At 43.0% G+C, this 13,331-nt stretch overlaps 1 protein-coding gene across 1 annotated transcript; it reads right to left on the bottom strand.

Annotated features, from left to right (window-relative positions):
• Positions 1–5,680: 5,680 nt before the first annotated feature.
• LOC136503852 (protein TOPLESS-RELATED PROTEIN 2-like) lies at positions 5,681–6,091 on the bottom strand. Its single transcript, XM_066498798.1, has 2 exons — positions 5,961–6,091; positions 5,681–5,867 (listed from the first exon to the last, which is right to left on the bottom strand). The coding sequence occupies exons 1-2, from the start codon at positions 6,038–6,040 to the stop codon at positions 5,681–5,683; spliced, it is 267 nt and encodes an 88-aa protein (XP_066354895.1). The 5' UTR covers positions 6,041–6,091.
• Positions 6,092–13,331: the final 7,240 nt, after the last annotated feature.

The following is a 13,331-nucleotide window of genomic DNA, read 5'->3' as shown; positions in this document are numbered from 1 at the left end:
TTAGAGCGGCCCCAAAGAGATGAAACCCAATCTACTCAAATCACAATGCTGAAATATTGAAGTGGCACCATCAAAATTATTCACAAGATTAAAATCATGATCTATGATAAACATCTAGATAAAGCAATCTACTCAAATCACAATGCTGCTGCAAAATACAATATATGATAGTTTACATTGCTTGTATCAAAACTTGAGCTGCATCTGCATTTATTCTACACTAAGTTGTTTTCTCTGCTCCATCTAGGTTCGGGATGAGAGAATGGCATGAGCCAAATTATTTTAGCAACAAACTCATCCAATTCAGAGGCTACTAACAAAACTATCATGAAATTAAGAAAGAAAACGTACATATAAGCAGTTGTAATCTAAAGAGTGTGAATTACCTGGCCATGGGTGGAGCTTGAACCGCTGACTTCGCCACAGTTGACGCCACTGCGGAGCCATAAATGACATGTCCTAGCTCCTCCCTCGAAGCAGTGGTTGTACATCTTGGTGGCAGACAAGGCCTTCTTGTCCTTCGTCCTCACCGCTGCCAGGTGCTTCGCCTTCCTAGTGATGACTGCAGCCTTCTTCTTCAACCTCGGCGGGGCGGCCAGGATGGCCTTCTTCTTGAAGGCCGGCGTCTTCTCGAACCCTGGCGGGGGTTCACCTCTTCCTTCACCGCTACTGAGGTGAGGAATGGCGGGCGAACCTCCCCTTCTTCCCATCCCTCTGGTTGTGCCACCTCTCTGGCCTCATCATCTTTGACGGTGGCGATTGTGGCGGCGGCCGGGGAGGCAAGAGGAGTGGAGGTGGCTGCGCGTGAGGCGGGGAAGGCAAGAGAGGAGTGGAGAGACGAGATGCCGGAGTGAAGGCGAGTGAAGGAGTGGTAGTTCCAATGCTTTGAACTGCCACACATCTCTGTTGGAGTGGTGAAGGGACGCCCTTCGGATGCGGATGGCTGCAGCCGGTTCCTCATTTGGCTTACTACAGACGATTGTTAATAACACGGGTCTGAAGTAGGACCCTGATAGGACGGCCCCATCACCACCCTGTTTTAATGCATTGGAATCCTTTTAAAAAATAAACACCGGTCCTCGTTTGAACCTACGAACGTAGCGCAATGGTTAACTCACTGGGTTGTTGGCCTGAAGGTCTCGGGATCGATCCCCGCAGGGGTATAAATTGTTTGCCTTTTATTTTACTACTACAGACGCGTTTTTACAACACGCGTCTATAATAGGAAATCTTTTGCGGATGAATGCTTAGTTTGGTTGACAAGATAATTTCAAATCAAAAAGTTGTCAACTACAAAGTTTCATAACTTATCGAGATCTACAACTTTTATTTTGGTAGTTTCTCCATCCGAGGTCATTTAAAAAATTCAAATTTCAAATTTCAAAATTTCAGAAATTTAAACTTAGTTTTCTATGACAAGATGATTTCAAATGAAAAAGTTGTCAACTACAAAGTTTCATGGCTTTTCGAGATCTACAATTTTTATTTTGGTTCTTTCTCCATCCGAGGTCGTTTGAAAAATTCAAATTTTAGTAGTTAATTTTTAAAATTGGGCGTCTATTTGTAGAGACGGCTCAATAGAGTAGTGTGGAACATCAGAAACACCATCACAAAACAGAAATATAACACGAATTACAACTAAAACATCTCAGTTTTCATCATTGCTACTCAGGATCGAACATAGGTCATTTGAAAATTGTGAATTTTAGTAGTTAATTTTTAAAATTCAGCATCTATTTGTAGAGACAGCTCAATAGAGTAGTGTGGAACATCACAAACACCATCACAAACAAAAATATAACAAGAGTTACAACTAAAACATCTTAGTTTTCATCACTGCTACTCAGGATCAAACATCAACCATCACCAAAAGCAAAAGTTTCAATCATGTCTTCTAGATATATATACATATCAACACTCGTGCCCACTGGCAATCAAGCAAGAACCTACGACACTCATTGTGGATCCTACACTCCTTGTTGTAGAATAGGGCCCACTGCTCCCATGCTACCCATCCGGCGATGTCGCCGTAGCCTTCGCCTCGGCACTGATGCTCGTCCTACCGAGGCACCAGATGGGCCAAAGGAGGCATATTAGGCCTCACTGCACATGGCACGACCAAGTCATCCTACAACACCACCCTTGCCTATTGGTGGCGCCATGCATAGTTCTTGTTCTTCCATGTCGCATTGTTCGCCGTCGGACCCGCTTCATCACACTCGACCTTCCGCAACAACCGCAGGGCAGTGGCGTCGTTGGCGGCACTACTGTTGGACCTATGGAGCACAAGAGAGAGAACATACATAGCCATTTCATTCCCTGACTCGGCGGCATGCTCCAGCATATCAAGCCATGGCATGACGGTGCCGCGGTCTTCCACGAAGACGATAGACATCCTAGCTTTGAAGGTGTATGATGGGTTCAGGAAAGAACATTTCAACCTACATGCCATGCTCTTCACCACTATCACTGATATTCTAGGACATCTTAGCATGTTTGGGCAGAGCAAAGAAGAAAAAGACTGCTTTCATTGCTTAGATGACACGAAGACTGTTTGGCTGAATAACTCAAAGAAGAGGGTCTATGTAAGGCACCGACATTTCCTTCCTAAGTCTCATCCATACCTGGAGATGAAACGTCAGTTTGATGGCACTAGGGAGACAGGATCTACACCAAGGCATTTCAGCGGGCAATAGGTATATGAACAGGTGGTAGAGGATACCATGCCTAAAGTTGACCCAGAGAGCACTGTCCTTGGAAAATGAAAGCGCAGTGCAAAAGCAAAGAGTGCCAATAAGAAGAGGTGGAAGAAAATGTCAATCCTATGGGAACTGCCTTACTAGAAAGACATAGCGGTCTACCACAGCATCGATCTCATGCATGTGAAAAAGAATGTCTGTGGGAGTTTGCTTGGGACACTCATGAATGAGAAATGGAAAACCAAGGACCATGCAAAAGCAAGAGCTAACCTAGAGGAATCGGACATAAGGCCTGAGCTCTGCCCTGATGGTACCAGTGCTCAGCCACCTCTATCTACCATAAACCTGACCCGAGAAGAGAAGTAGGAATTGTGCGACTTCTTTTGTAGTGTCAAACTTCCCTCTAAATACGCAGCCAACATCCGAAAGCTTGTGCCTACAAGAGAAAACAAGATGCTTCCCATGAAGGCTCATGATTGCGATGTCATGCTCACAACGATGCTTGCAGTTGGTATTCGAAACATATTGCTAGAAAAAACCTGAATGGCAATCATGAGCCTCTGCTCCTTCTTTAATGCAATCTCTCAAAAGGTCATTGATGAACAATCACTGGAAGATCTTGAAAAGAACATGAATGAGGTGATGTGTCTCACTGAGGCTTACTTCCAGCTGACTTTCTTTGACATATCCATCCATCTCATTTACATTTAGTTAAGGAGATCAGGTATCTTGGACCAATGTTCCTCCACCACATGTATCCATATGAGAGATTTATGAGCACTCTAAATAGGTATGACAAGAGTCAGGTCCATCCTGAGGGAAGCATGGCACAATGCTATTCTACTGAGGAGGTGGTCGACTTGTGCCTCGGTTACATGGACCCCACCAATCCAATTGGCATCTCCAAGTCTTGCCATGAGGGAAGGCTAGCGGGTAGAGGGTGTGTTGGGGAGAAGCACATTACTCTAGAGAGAGATGCCAATGAACGAGCCCACTTTCTAGTGTTGCAGCACACAGCAGATGTGGAACCTTACATCAAAGAGCATATGGAGATGTTGAGGCAACAAAAGTCACACCAGGGTGAAGCTTGGTTAGCAAGGGCACATATGAGTGGGTTCAACATCTGGTTCAGAGATCGACTTGCTAGTTCAACCTCTTGCACAGACAAAATGCTTCGAAAGCTAGCAAAGGGGCCTTTCTTCACAGTCACAACCTATCAAGGCTATGACATAAATGGATATACCTTTTACACCATTGATCAAGACAAGAAGACCATGTACCAGAATAGTGTTGTTCATGTAGATGCATTTGACAGCAAGATGTAGAAGACAGCGTACTATGGTAAGATTGAAGAGATATGGGAACTCTTGTATGCAGGCTTCAAGGTGCCTGTTTTTTGGTGTCGATGGGTTCAGGGAAGTCAGGGTGTCATGAAAGATAGGTATGGATTCACTATGGTTGACCTCAACCAAGTTGGGTACAGGGATGAACCATTTGTAGTCGCAAGTCAGGTTTCCCAAGTCTTCTATGTGCGTGACACTAGAAACAAAGAAATGACAAGTGGTTGTCCCTAGGAAAAAGCAGGTTGTTGGACTTGAAAATCCAGTGGATGAGGAAGAGTTCAATCAATCCAATGAAGTGCCTCCTTTGGATACTTCCATCCTCCCTATGATTTTGGCGAGTGAGCTCACTCCATACCTAAGAGATGGTCGTAAAGAGGTTGCCCCTGGGCAAAAAGACGCCGAAAACGGCAAGTACACAAAAAAAGTTGGCCATGTGAGTTTATGAACAATGTGCAATCTCATTTTTAGTTAACAATATATATTTGTCATCACTCTTACTTACAATGTGATGTTACTTTCAGGAACTTTTAGAAAGGGATTGTGGCTAATGAGAGAAGTTCATGTCATCTAGTCTAGGATGTTAAGCCCATAACTCCTTGTAATGTGTATGGTACCTTGTGGATATATGCTTAAATTTGCTTATCAAGACTACTTCATTTCATTTGTCTCATGACATGCATAGGGTATATATGCCGCTAGAATTTGATGTGTCATATCAGCACACATATGAGCAGCACACATAATCATCCATTCATATCATAGGAGCAGCACACACTTATGAGCAACACACACATATATAGCTAATTAACATGTAGGTGTCCATACATATCCCCATAGCATCCAGTCACTGCTATGGTCTTAACAACAACACACATAACATATATATACATAGATAGCTCTCTTCTCCTCCTTAGCCAACATCTTCTTTAACTCATGAGCATCCAGTACATAAGCCTCCAGTATTTGAGCACACAACACATACATGAAACCAGCAGCATCCAATGGCTGCTATGGTCATCACAGCAACACAAATATGCACCACATATAACATATATATTCATAGATAGCTAATTAATTTAAGGTGTTCATACATGCACTACTGGAATCTCGATTTTTTCTGACGGTGCGAAAACCCACGGAAAAATTCGAATACCGTCAGAAAAATATTTTTTTGACGGTGTACCCTCAGAAAAATACCAACAGAAATATAATGACAGAAAAATCTAATTTTTATGTAGGTTCACCGTCAGAAACAATTTTTCTGTGGGTCTCACATGCACAGAAAAATTGTGTTCGCCCAGATTAAAACTAATTTTTCTGTGTGTTAATCCACACAGAAAAAGAAATAAACGCACAGAAAAACACATGTTTTTTTCTGTCGGTCTAGGTGAACTCACAGAAAAATTCATTTCACCCAGATTAAAAAAAATATAATAGATAGCATACATATAAAGATCCAAATGTTCAACACATTCATTAATGACATCCGGGCTACATATAGATGATGTTCAAATGATCCGGCATCAATACATTCAAAAGCATTACCATCTCATCTCAAAGTTCAAGTCTCAGTCAAGATGAGTAAAGTACCAGCATGCATCATTGAGTCATATTATACCTAAAACTAAAGCTAACAGATTAGAGCCTATCAAGGGCCTTGAGGTACTTCTGCTTGCGGATGTCAAAGAAGATCTTCATGGAGTAGCGGTTGTCCTCCAGCTTGGTGAAGCCGCTGAGGTACCTCTCCACCTCGTCCCACTCGCCGCCCTGCACGAGGTCCTCGAAGTGCTTCATGTTGAAGTAGAAGCCCGACTCCTGCTCCAGCCTACACGGGCAACCGCAAAAAGCATTAGAAATCCCAGCTCACCCAGCAAAGAAAGGCTCCAAAACCCCATTCATGATCATGGCGAGTACTCACTTGTGCACCGTCTCCTTGAACTTCTCCTCATCGAGGAACTGCAGGATGAGGAAAACCAGCTCCCTGCTAAGAGACGACATGGCTCCCCTGATCACAGTCGGAGCCTCCAGCTCTCAAAAACCCGCCTAAACCTCGGGCTGCCACCCATGCAGGCATTGAAGGTTGCTACTGCTACCTCACTTATAGTGCCACAATACTTTTCCAAAAGTACCACAAACTAATAAACTAGTGAATTCTACATTTTCACAACCACAATTGAACATAGTTTTGCAATTCAGTTAGCCAAATCAACTTGGATCATGATTCCTGGCTGACCAAACCATGCTTTAAAATGTCCCATGGGGAGAAGAAGTCCAGCACTCCTGAGGCATCAAATAAAAATGACCCATGGGGCAAATCAGAAAATACATGGGACAAAAGAAAAGGAAATGGAGGTGATGGTGCCTGGGAGAAGAAGTCTGATGATGGCCATGGCAATTGGGAGCATCCCAGCAACTGGAAATGCCAGGGGCAAAAAGAAGGCAGATGGTAACTGGAAATGCTGGAGATGGAATTGGAAGACCAAATGCCAAGTCTAATGCAGGATCCAGTTGGGGTGAGAAAGATAAGATGGAGTCTGATGAGCATCTGAAAGTCCCAAAAGAATCAGACACATGGAATACAGGGAAATCAAATGGAAGTCCATGGGATAACACTGATGCACTACAGGATTCCTGGATTAACAGTATTTCACCTGGAGCAAAAGAACAAGAGCAAAAGAACTCGAGAAATGGCTCAGATTTACCCATTATCAGCATGACAACTGCAACTTAATTTCACCTGGAGCTTAATTTAATTCTCTCTCTCTAATGGGAATTGAACTGGCCACAGAACTGGTTGCTTGTACTGGTACAAGCCATCCTAGTTAAGCAGCAAACAGAACAAAATATCCCAAGTACCAGCTCATAAGGTGCTAAAGTGCAGAAGTTCTCTAATGGAAACTTAATTCATCATAGCCACTCAAGAGTAGTACAAAACAAAAAAAGTCACAAGGTACGTGAATGGTGGAGGCAGGCAAGCGCTGCTCCAACATACATGTAATCACTTGATCGATAAGAAAAGATGAACTTAAAACTCAAGGCTAACCTCACTATTGATTAAATATAGACATCATCAACCACATTTCTATGTTTCCAAGTGACATTGACACATCATAAGCATTAATAGTGGGAATGGGTTTAAGGTAGGCAAAAGGGGATGATATTGGAACTGCATTAACATGTGTAATTGCACCCGTTCATATCAAGTTGACAGATGAAATTCCATCCATACATAACAGATTGAACGGTGTACAAAAAGAAAAGACAAGTATACATGCAAGTCCAAACGCTTGCAAACAAACAAAATGTTCTGTTTCATATTTACTGAGATTTTGGGAAACAAGATGTCCATAACAAAACCAGTGTGGAACATTCAAATGAATTAGACTGATAAACAAATCGAAGTTAGTATTCATATGGATCCACTATCTGAACTGGGTTACAAATGAGGTCAATATGAGCTTTTTATGAATCTTTGTCCAAACGAATACATCTCAACATTCTTGCCAGTTTCCGAGTCTCCTAGACCCCATGTGCATGTTAGCAAGACAATTTAATATGCAACGTGTAAATTGGTGCAGAAAATGCAAAAAATAAGGTACTTCAGCTCCCTGACTTAACAATCACTATACTGCTTTACATCATGACAGAGTATTGTAGGTCTAACCAACAAATGCTGAGTCATTGCTCCACTTATTTTCGATTCCTACCAAAGATGCATTAAACAAATGCAAGAAAGAGGCTGAACACACACTGCTTTTATTGAAAAGCAATTGTTTGTGTATGCTGCACAAAAACACACATCAAAGCCAATAATTCTAGTCGAGCAAAGCAGCATGGGATCAAAATTCACACACACACATATGGTCCGTCCAGGTTTTTTGAAAGCAGTAGGAACTAGGGACATTGGTTCAGAATTTCAGATACAAAATATATATCAGTCTATCTCAGCAGATTATACCTCTTCTTTTTCTTCCTACTCTAACCAATCCCAAGCAGGATAAACTACAGTGCTTAGCTGCTTCAGATAATTAAGACCAAAAGAGCAGGGGAATGGAATGAAGCCAACACTGATAATTTGACTAATGGTAAAGTGTCTGTACCAACATAGCCCACATAATATTCATTACTATCACTGCATATATTTTACCTTAACTATGAAGTCCTCTGCCTGCACATCAACACCATTAGCTTTTTAAACACTTCAGGCACCAACCCTTGCCACTTGAGATACCCACCTGGATCCATTGGAGGCTGCCATAGTCGCCGTCCACCTTGACGGATCCGGCCATGGTTGCCGAATCCCATACTCTCCTGTATGTCACCGCCCCTCGAGCCGCCCAGGTAGCCCGCACTACCTCCACCACCACCCATGCCACGGCGTCGGATCTGGAGGAGGGCGGGAGGGAGGCGGCGGGACCAGATCTAGAGGGGAGGGGCGGCGCGGCGGCCGGATCCGGGGAAATCCGGGAGGGAGGGAGGGAGGGAGGCGGTGGGGCCAGATCCAGAGGGGAGGGGCGGCGCGGCTGCCGGATCTAGGGAGAGAGAGGGGGCGGCGTGGCGGCCGGATCCAGGGAGAGAGAGGGGGCGGCAGGGAAGGAGAGGAAGGGGCCGGTCGCCGGGGAAGAGAGGGCGGCACCGGGGAAGAGAGGGAGGGGAGGGGCCGGCCACCGGTGGGATCCGGGGAGAGAGCGAGCTGGGGCGAAGGGAGGGGAGGGAGCGAGCCGGGCGAGATGGAGGGAAGGGAGGGGAGGGAGCGAGCCCGCCGGATCCGGGAGAGGGAGGGGGCGCTGGGGTCTGGGTGCGGAGGAAGAAGAAGGGTTCGGGTGCGGAGGAGGGGGTGGGGGGAGCTGGGTAGGAAGAAGGGAGGTGGGAGGGGGAGGGGGCGCTGGGGTTCGGGTGCGGAGGAGGGGGAGGGGGGCTCCTAGTGGTGGTTTGAATTTTTCTGTGCGTTTTAAAATAACCCACAGAATAATTACGATTTTTTCTGTGCGTGCATGTATTTTTCTGTGCGTTTTTAAAGAACCGACAGAATAAATTGTATTTTTCTGTGAGTGCTAATTTTTTCCGTGTGTGTATTTTCATGCACAGAAAAATCATATAATTATTCTGTGGGTTTTCGTATTTTTCTGTCGATATATTTTGAAACCGACAGAAAAATTACAATTTTTCTGTGTGTCGAAAAAAACACACAGAAAAATTCATCACCCACAGAAATATTCGAGTTTCTAGTAGTGATGAGCATCCAGCACATAGATAGCTAATTAACTTAAGGTGTCCATACAGTATATCACCACACATAGATGAGCCAATATCCATACAGCATATCACCACACAGTACATATATTAATTAAGGTAACTTAAGGTCATCAATGTTTCAGTGGCATGATCACTTCGACTTCTTAGCCAGGACGTCGTCCACCTCCTTGGTTAGGCCCTCCAACTTCTGAGTCACGGCAACCAACTGGCCACCCATGGTGTCCACCATCTCCTTAGTAGGTCTCTTCTCCTCCTTCTCAGCATGCATCTTTTTCAACTCTTGTATTTTCATAGCTTGATTGTTCAGCAACTCCTTGATGTCGTCAAGCGTCCAGTGAATAGCCAAGAGCTTTTCCTGTAGTGCTTTCATAACCACTGCTAGCAGGGCCTCATGCATGGTACCTGGAGGGAGCCTAAAATCACGAGCCTACATATATGCACAGAAATAGTTCAGTTAAATTCTTACAATGCTGAAACTAAAACTGAAGCTAGAAAATTCTTGACAATGCTATTTTCTAAAACTAAGGTAACTAAAGCCTGAACATATGACAAACACTAACTTACACTAAATTACAACTAACTAACATTCAGAATAAGATAACTGAAGCCTGAAGTAACATTCAGTGAACTAAAATAGTTAACTAAAACATTCAGTTAACTGGAACTGCAATGCTGAAATAGAAAATGCAGGAAACATATCATGCCAAATACTAACTTTTAGATAACTCTAAATAAGCTAGTCTTCTCATCACAACACCAGGTAGTCTTCTCATCACAGCATCAGGTAGTCTTCTCATCACAGAAAATGCAGGAAACATATCACGCCAAATACTAACTTTTAGATAACTCTAAATACTAACTTTCTCATCACAACATCAGGTAGTTCACATAAGTGCTTGTCTTCTCATCACACAATAATAGCAGAGAATTTAAATAGCACTAAAACCCTAAATAAGCTAGATCACAATTACTGAAACTGTAATTTATATAGCACAATATATATAAGCAGCAGAGCAAACACAACAGTGTGCACAAGCATAGCAGCCTAGGTAGTGATAAGCATAGCATATAATGCCAAGCACTGATCATGAAACCCTAACTAAGCAGGCCATGGTTGGAGCTTACCTCACTATGCTTGGAGACGCACTTGAAGCCGGTGCACATCTAACGAAGGCATGTCTTCCCATTAGCGTTGAAGTTGTGCCTGCACTTCCCCACCACTGGTTCGCAATCCGATGACATGTCCACCTCTACGCGACCGACATCGGCTCCTTCTCTACCCTCCTCCTCCTCACCTCCTCCAGCTTCATCACTGCCGGCGAGGAAGAAGAGGGCCCCACCGTCGAGGAAGAGTGCATGCCCTTCTTCTTCACCACCACCGATGAGGCAGACACAACCTTCTGCTTCTTGAACCACGACGAGCGCACCAGGACGTCCTCCACCTCGACCTTCACGTCCACCACCGGGACGGCCACTGATGACGAGGGCGCGGCCATGGAGGAAGAGGCAAAATGCCTAGTCCCTGGGTCCCTTTGTTTGTGGCACCTCGCGGGCTTCGTCATCTCCAAGGGCGGCGGCAGCTGTGGCGGCAGAGAGGGTGGCAGCAGTTATTTTATTAATATGAAAGGGACGCGCAAGTTCGGATCTAAATCTAAAGGGAAATAGTAGTATAGACGTGCCTTGACTACACACGTCAGAAGTGACAACTACTCTAGATGCGCCTTTACTACACGCGTTTGTAGTAATTAATTACTGCCGACACGTATTCCCAACACGCGTCTGCAGTAGTTAAATTCATAATTTCAATTTTTAATCTTCGAATACAATTTTAGTGCAGTAAATGGACTAAAATGGAAATGTCGTAAACATAAAAGTTATAGAACTCATCAATATCTACAACTTTTATTTTGGAAAACTTTTCATGTGACTTTGTATAATTCAAAATTTGAATTTCAAAAAATGAGAAGTTCAAACAAGATTTTCAAACACCAAATGATGTTAGATGAAAAAGTCATGAACATAAAAGTTGTAGATCTCAACAAGATCTACAACTTTTATTTTGGAAAACTTTTCATGTGACTCTGTTTGGACCATTCAAATTTTGAATATAAAAAAAGACAAATTCAAACAACATTTTGAAACACCAAGTGAATTCATATGAAAAAGTCATGAACATGAAAGTTGTACAACTCATCAAGATGTTTAATTTTTATTTTGGTCATTTCTTCTTCTGAGAAAGTGATAGTAACGTTGTTCGCAAATTTTACATAAATCTCATATGATTTCATAAATTATAAGGGAGATATGTAGATTTTATGAACAATGTTACTACCACTTTCTCGGATAAAGAAATGACCAAAATAAAAGTAATAGATCTAGATTAATTCTATAACTTTTTTGTTGATAACTTTTTTAGCTGAAACCATTTACTGCTTCAAAATATTGTTTGAAGTTGCTATTTCTTGAAATTCAAATTTTAAATTGATAAAATACAGTCACATGAAAAAATGACAAAAATAATAGTTGTAACAACACAATAAATGGGTAGAGTATGATTTTACAAAAATTTGGGAAAAAATCATCAAATTGGAAGTTAGTATAAGGGAGAGAGACTAGTTACAAGTTTTAGCCAGAGATTAAAAAGAAAAAGCACACTTGTTCATCAATCTTTGAACCAATAGAAATTATCGCGTACCCTATTTAAATTATTCAAACCATTTTATGTTCGAACTCCTTACATAGCGCAATGGAAAGACACTTGCTTCTGGGCCTGTAGGTCTTAGGTTCGATCCCTGGGTGGGACACAATTTTTTGACCTGCTTTTTTTATTGCTACAAACGCGTCTTGGCCACATGCGTCTATAGTAAGAAATGTTCTTTTGCCTGCCCATTTTTTCCAAATTTCTTAGCCTTCCCGCATTCCCCAAGTCCATTCACATCCAACTTCCCGCATTCTAGGGTTCTGTTGTTCGCTCCCCGCCGCTGTCGCCACATCCGTGCGCCTCCGCTGTCTTCGCCCCCGTCCAATCCCACATTCTAGGGTTCCACCGCTGCCACATCCGCCCACCGTCTGCATTCGTGCGCCTGTGTCCGCCCGCCTTCATCTCTGATGTCGTTCACCGAGGTCTGATAGCCACCGTCTCCGATGCTGTCCTCCGCCATTGTCTCCAAGTCCATCCAGCAGGGCACGACGCACCGTCTCCAAAGCGGCTGGGCATGGCGGTGGCTGCTCCAAAGGTACTATGAGTGGAGTAGAGGCCGTAGGTCGATGGCATCTTCCGCTTCCAACAACCCCTTTGTCCTCTCTGATAGTGCTAGCCTCCTCCTTCGACCCCACCTGGTGAGTTCTAACATGGATTTTCTTCAGTGAGATGTAGCAGCTTTGTGATTTTGCAATAGCCAAGGATTTGTAGTAGAAAATGCTATTATCAAGTCTCTATTTGTTTCTGGTTGAGGGGTTTTTGATGGATAGTTGCCAGGTATAGTAGATAGATAAGGAGCAGTAGATGGATTTTTGAAAATTAGAATGTCTGGTTATGCTTGTATGACGGATCCTGGTAGTTTTGTTCTGGTTGAGTGGATTGAGATGTTCTTGTGCCTATGACATTAATGAAATACTAGACTAGTAGCATTGGTTTCTAGAGCCTGAACTCGTACATTAATTTTAGTCTTATCATGTAGATGCTATACAATGGGTTGTAAATATTGATCTGGACTATTACCTTTGCTATATTACTAAACACTTGCTCATACTCTACTTGTGCTTGTTGATCAGTATAAACTCTTATGGGTCATACTTAGCTGAGAATTTCAGTTAGTATTACATAATGTTGTATTTTATGTTGCTTCCTAAACTATTGATCTGGTTGTTGATGATCTAGTTGAGTGGATTGAGATGTTCTATAGCTTGAACTTGTAGATGTATTTTAGTCTACTCTGAATTTTCTATTCTGAATTGTACATCATCTCATGACATTTTTGCTGTTGTTTTCACTGTATATGTGTCAAACATGGCTCTGCGGTGCTGTGAAAGG

The sequence above is a fragment of the Miscanthus floridulus genome, chromosome 14, assembly GCF_019320115.1.
Source record: "Miscanthus floridulus cultivar M001 chromosome 14, ASM1932011v1, whole genome shotgun sequence".
NCBI lineage: Eukaryota > Viridiplantae > Streptophyta > Magnoliopsida > Poales > Poaceae > Miscanthus > Miscanthus floridulus.
Note: the sequence above shows the minus strand (reverse complement) of the source record. Positions and strands in the feature narration are given on the sequence as shown.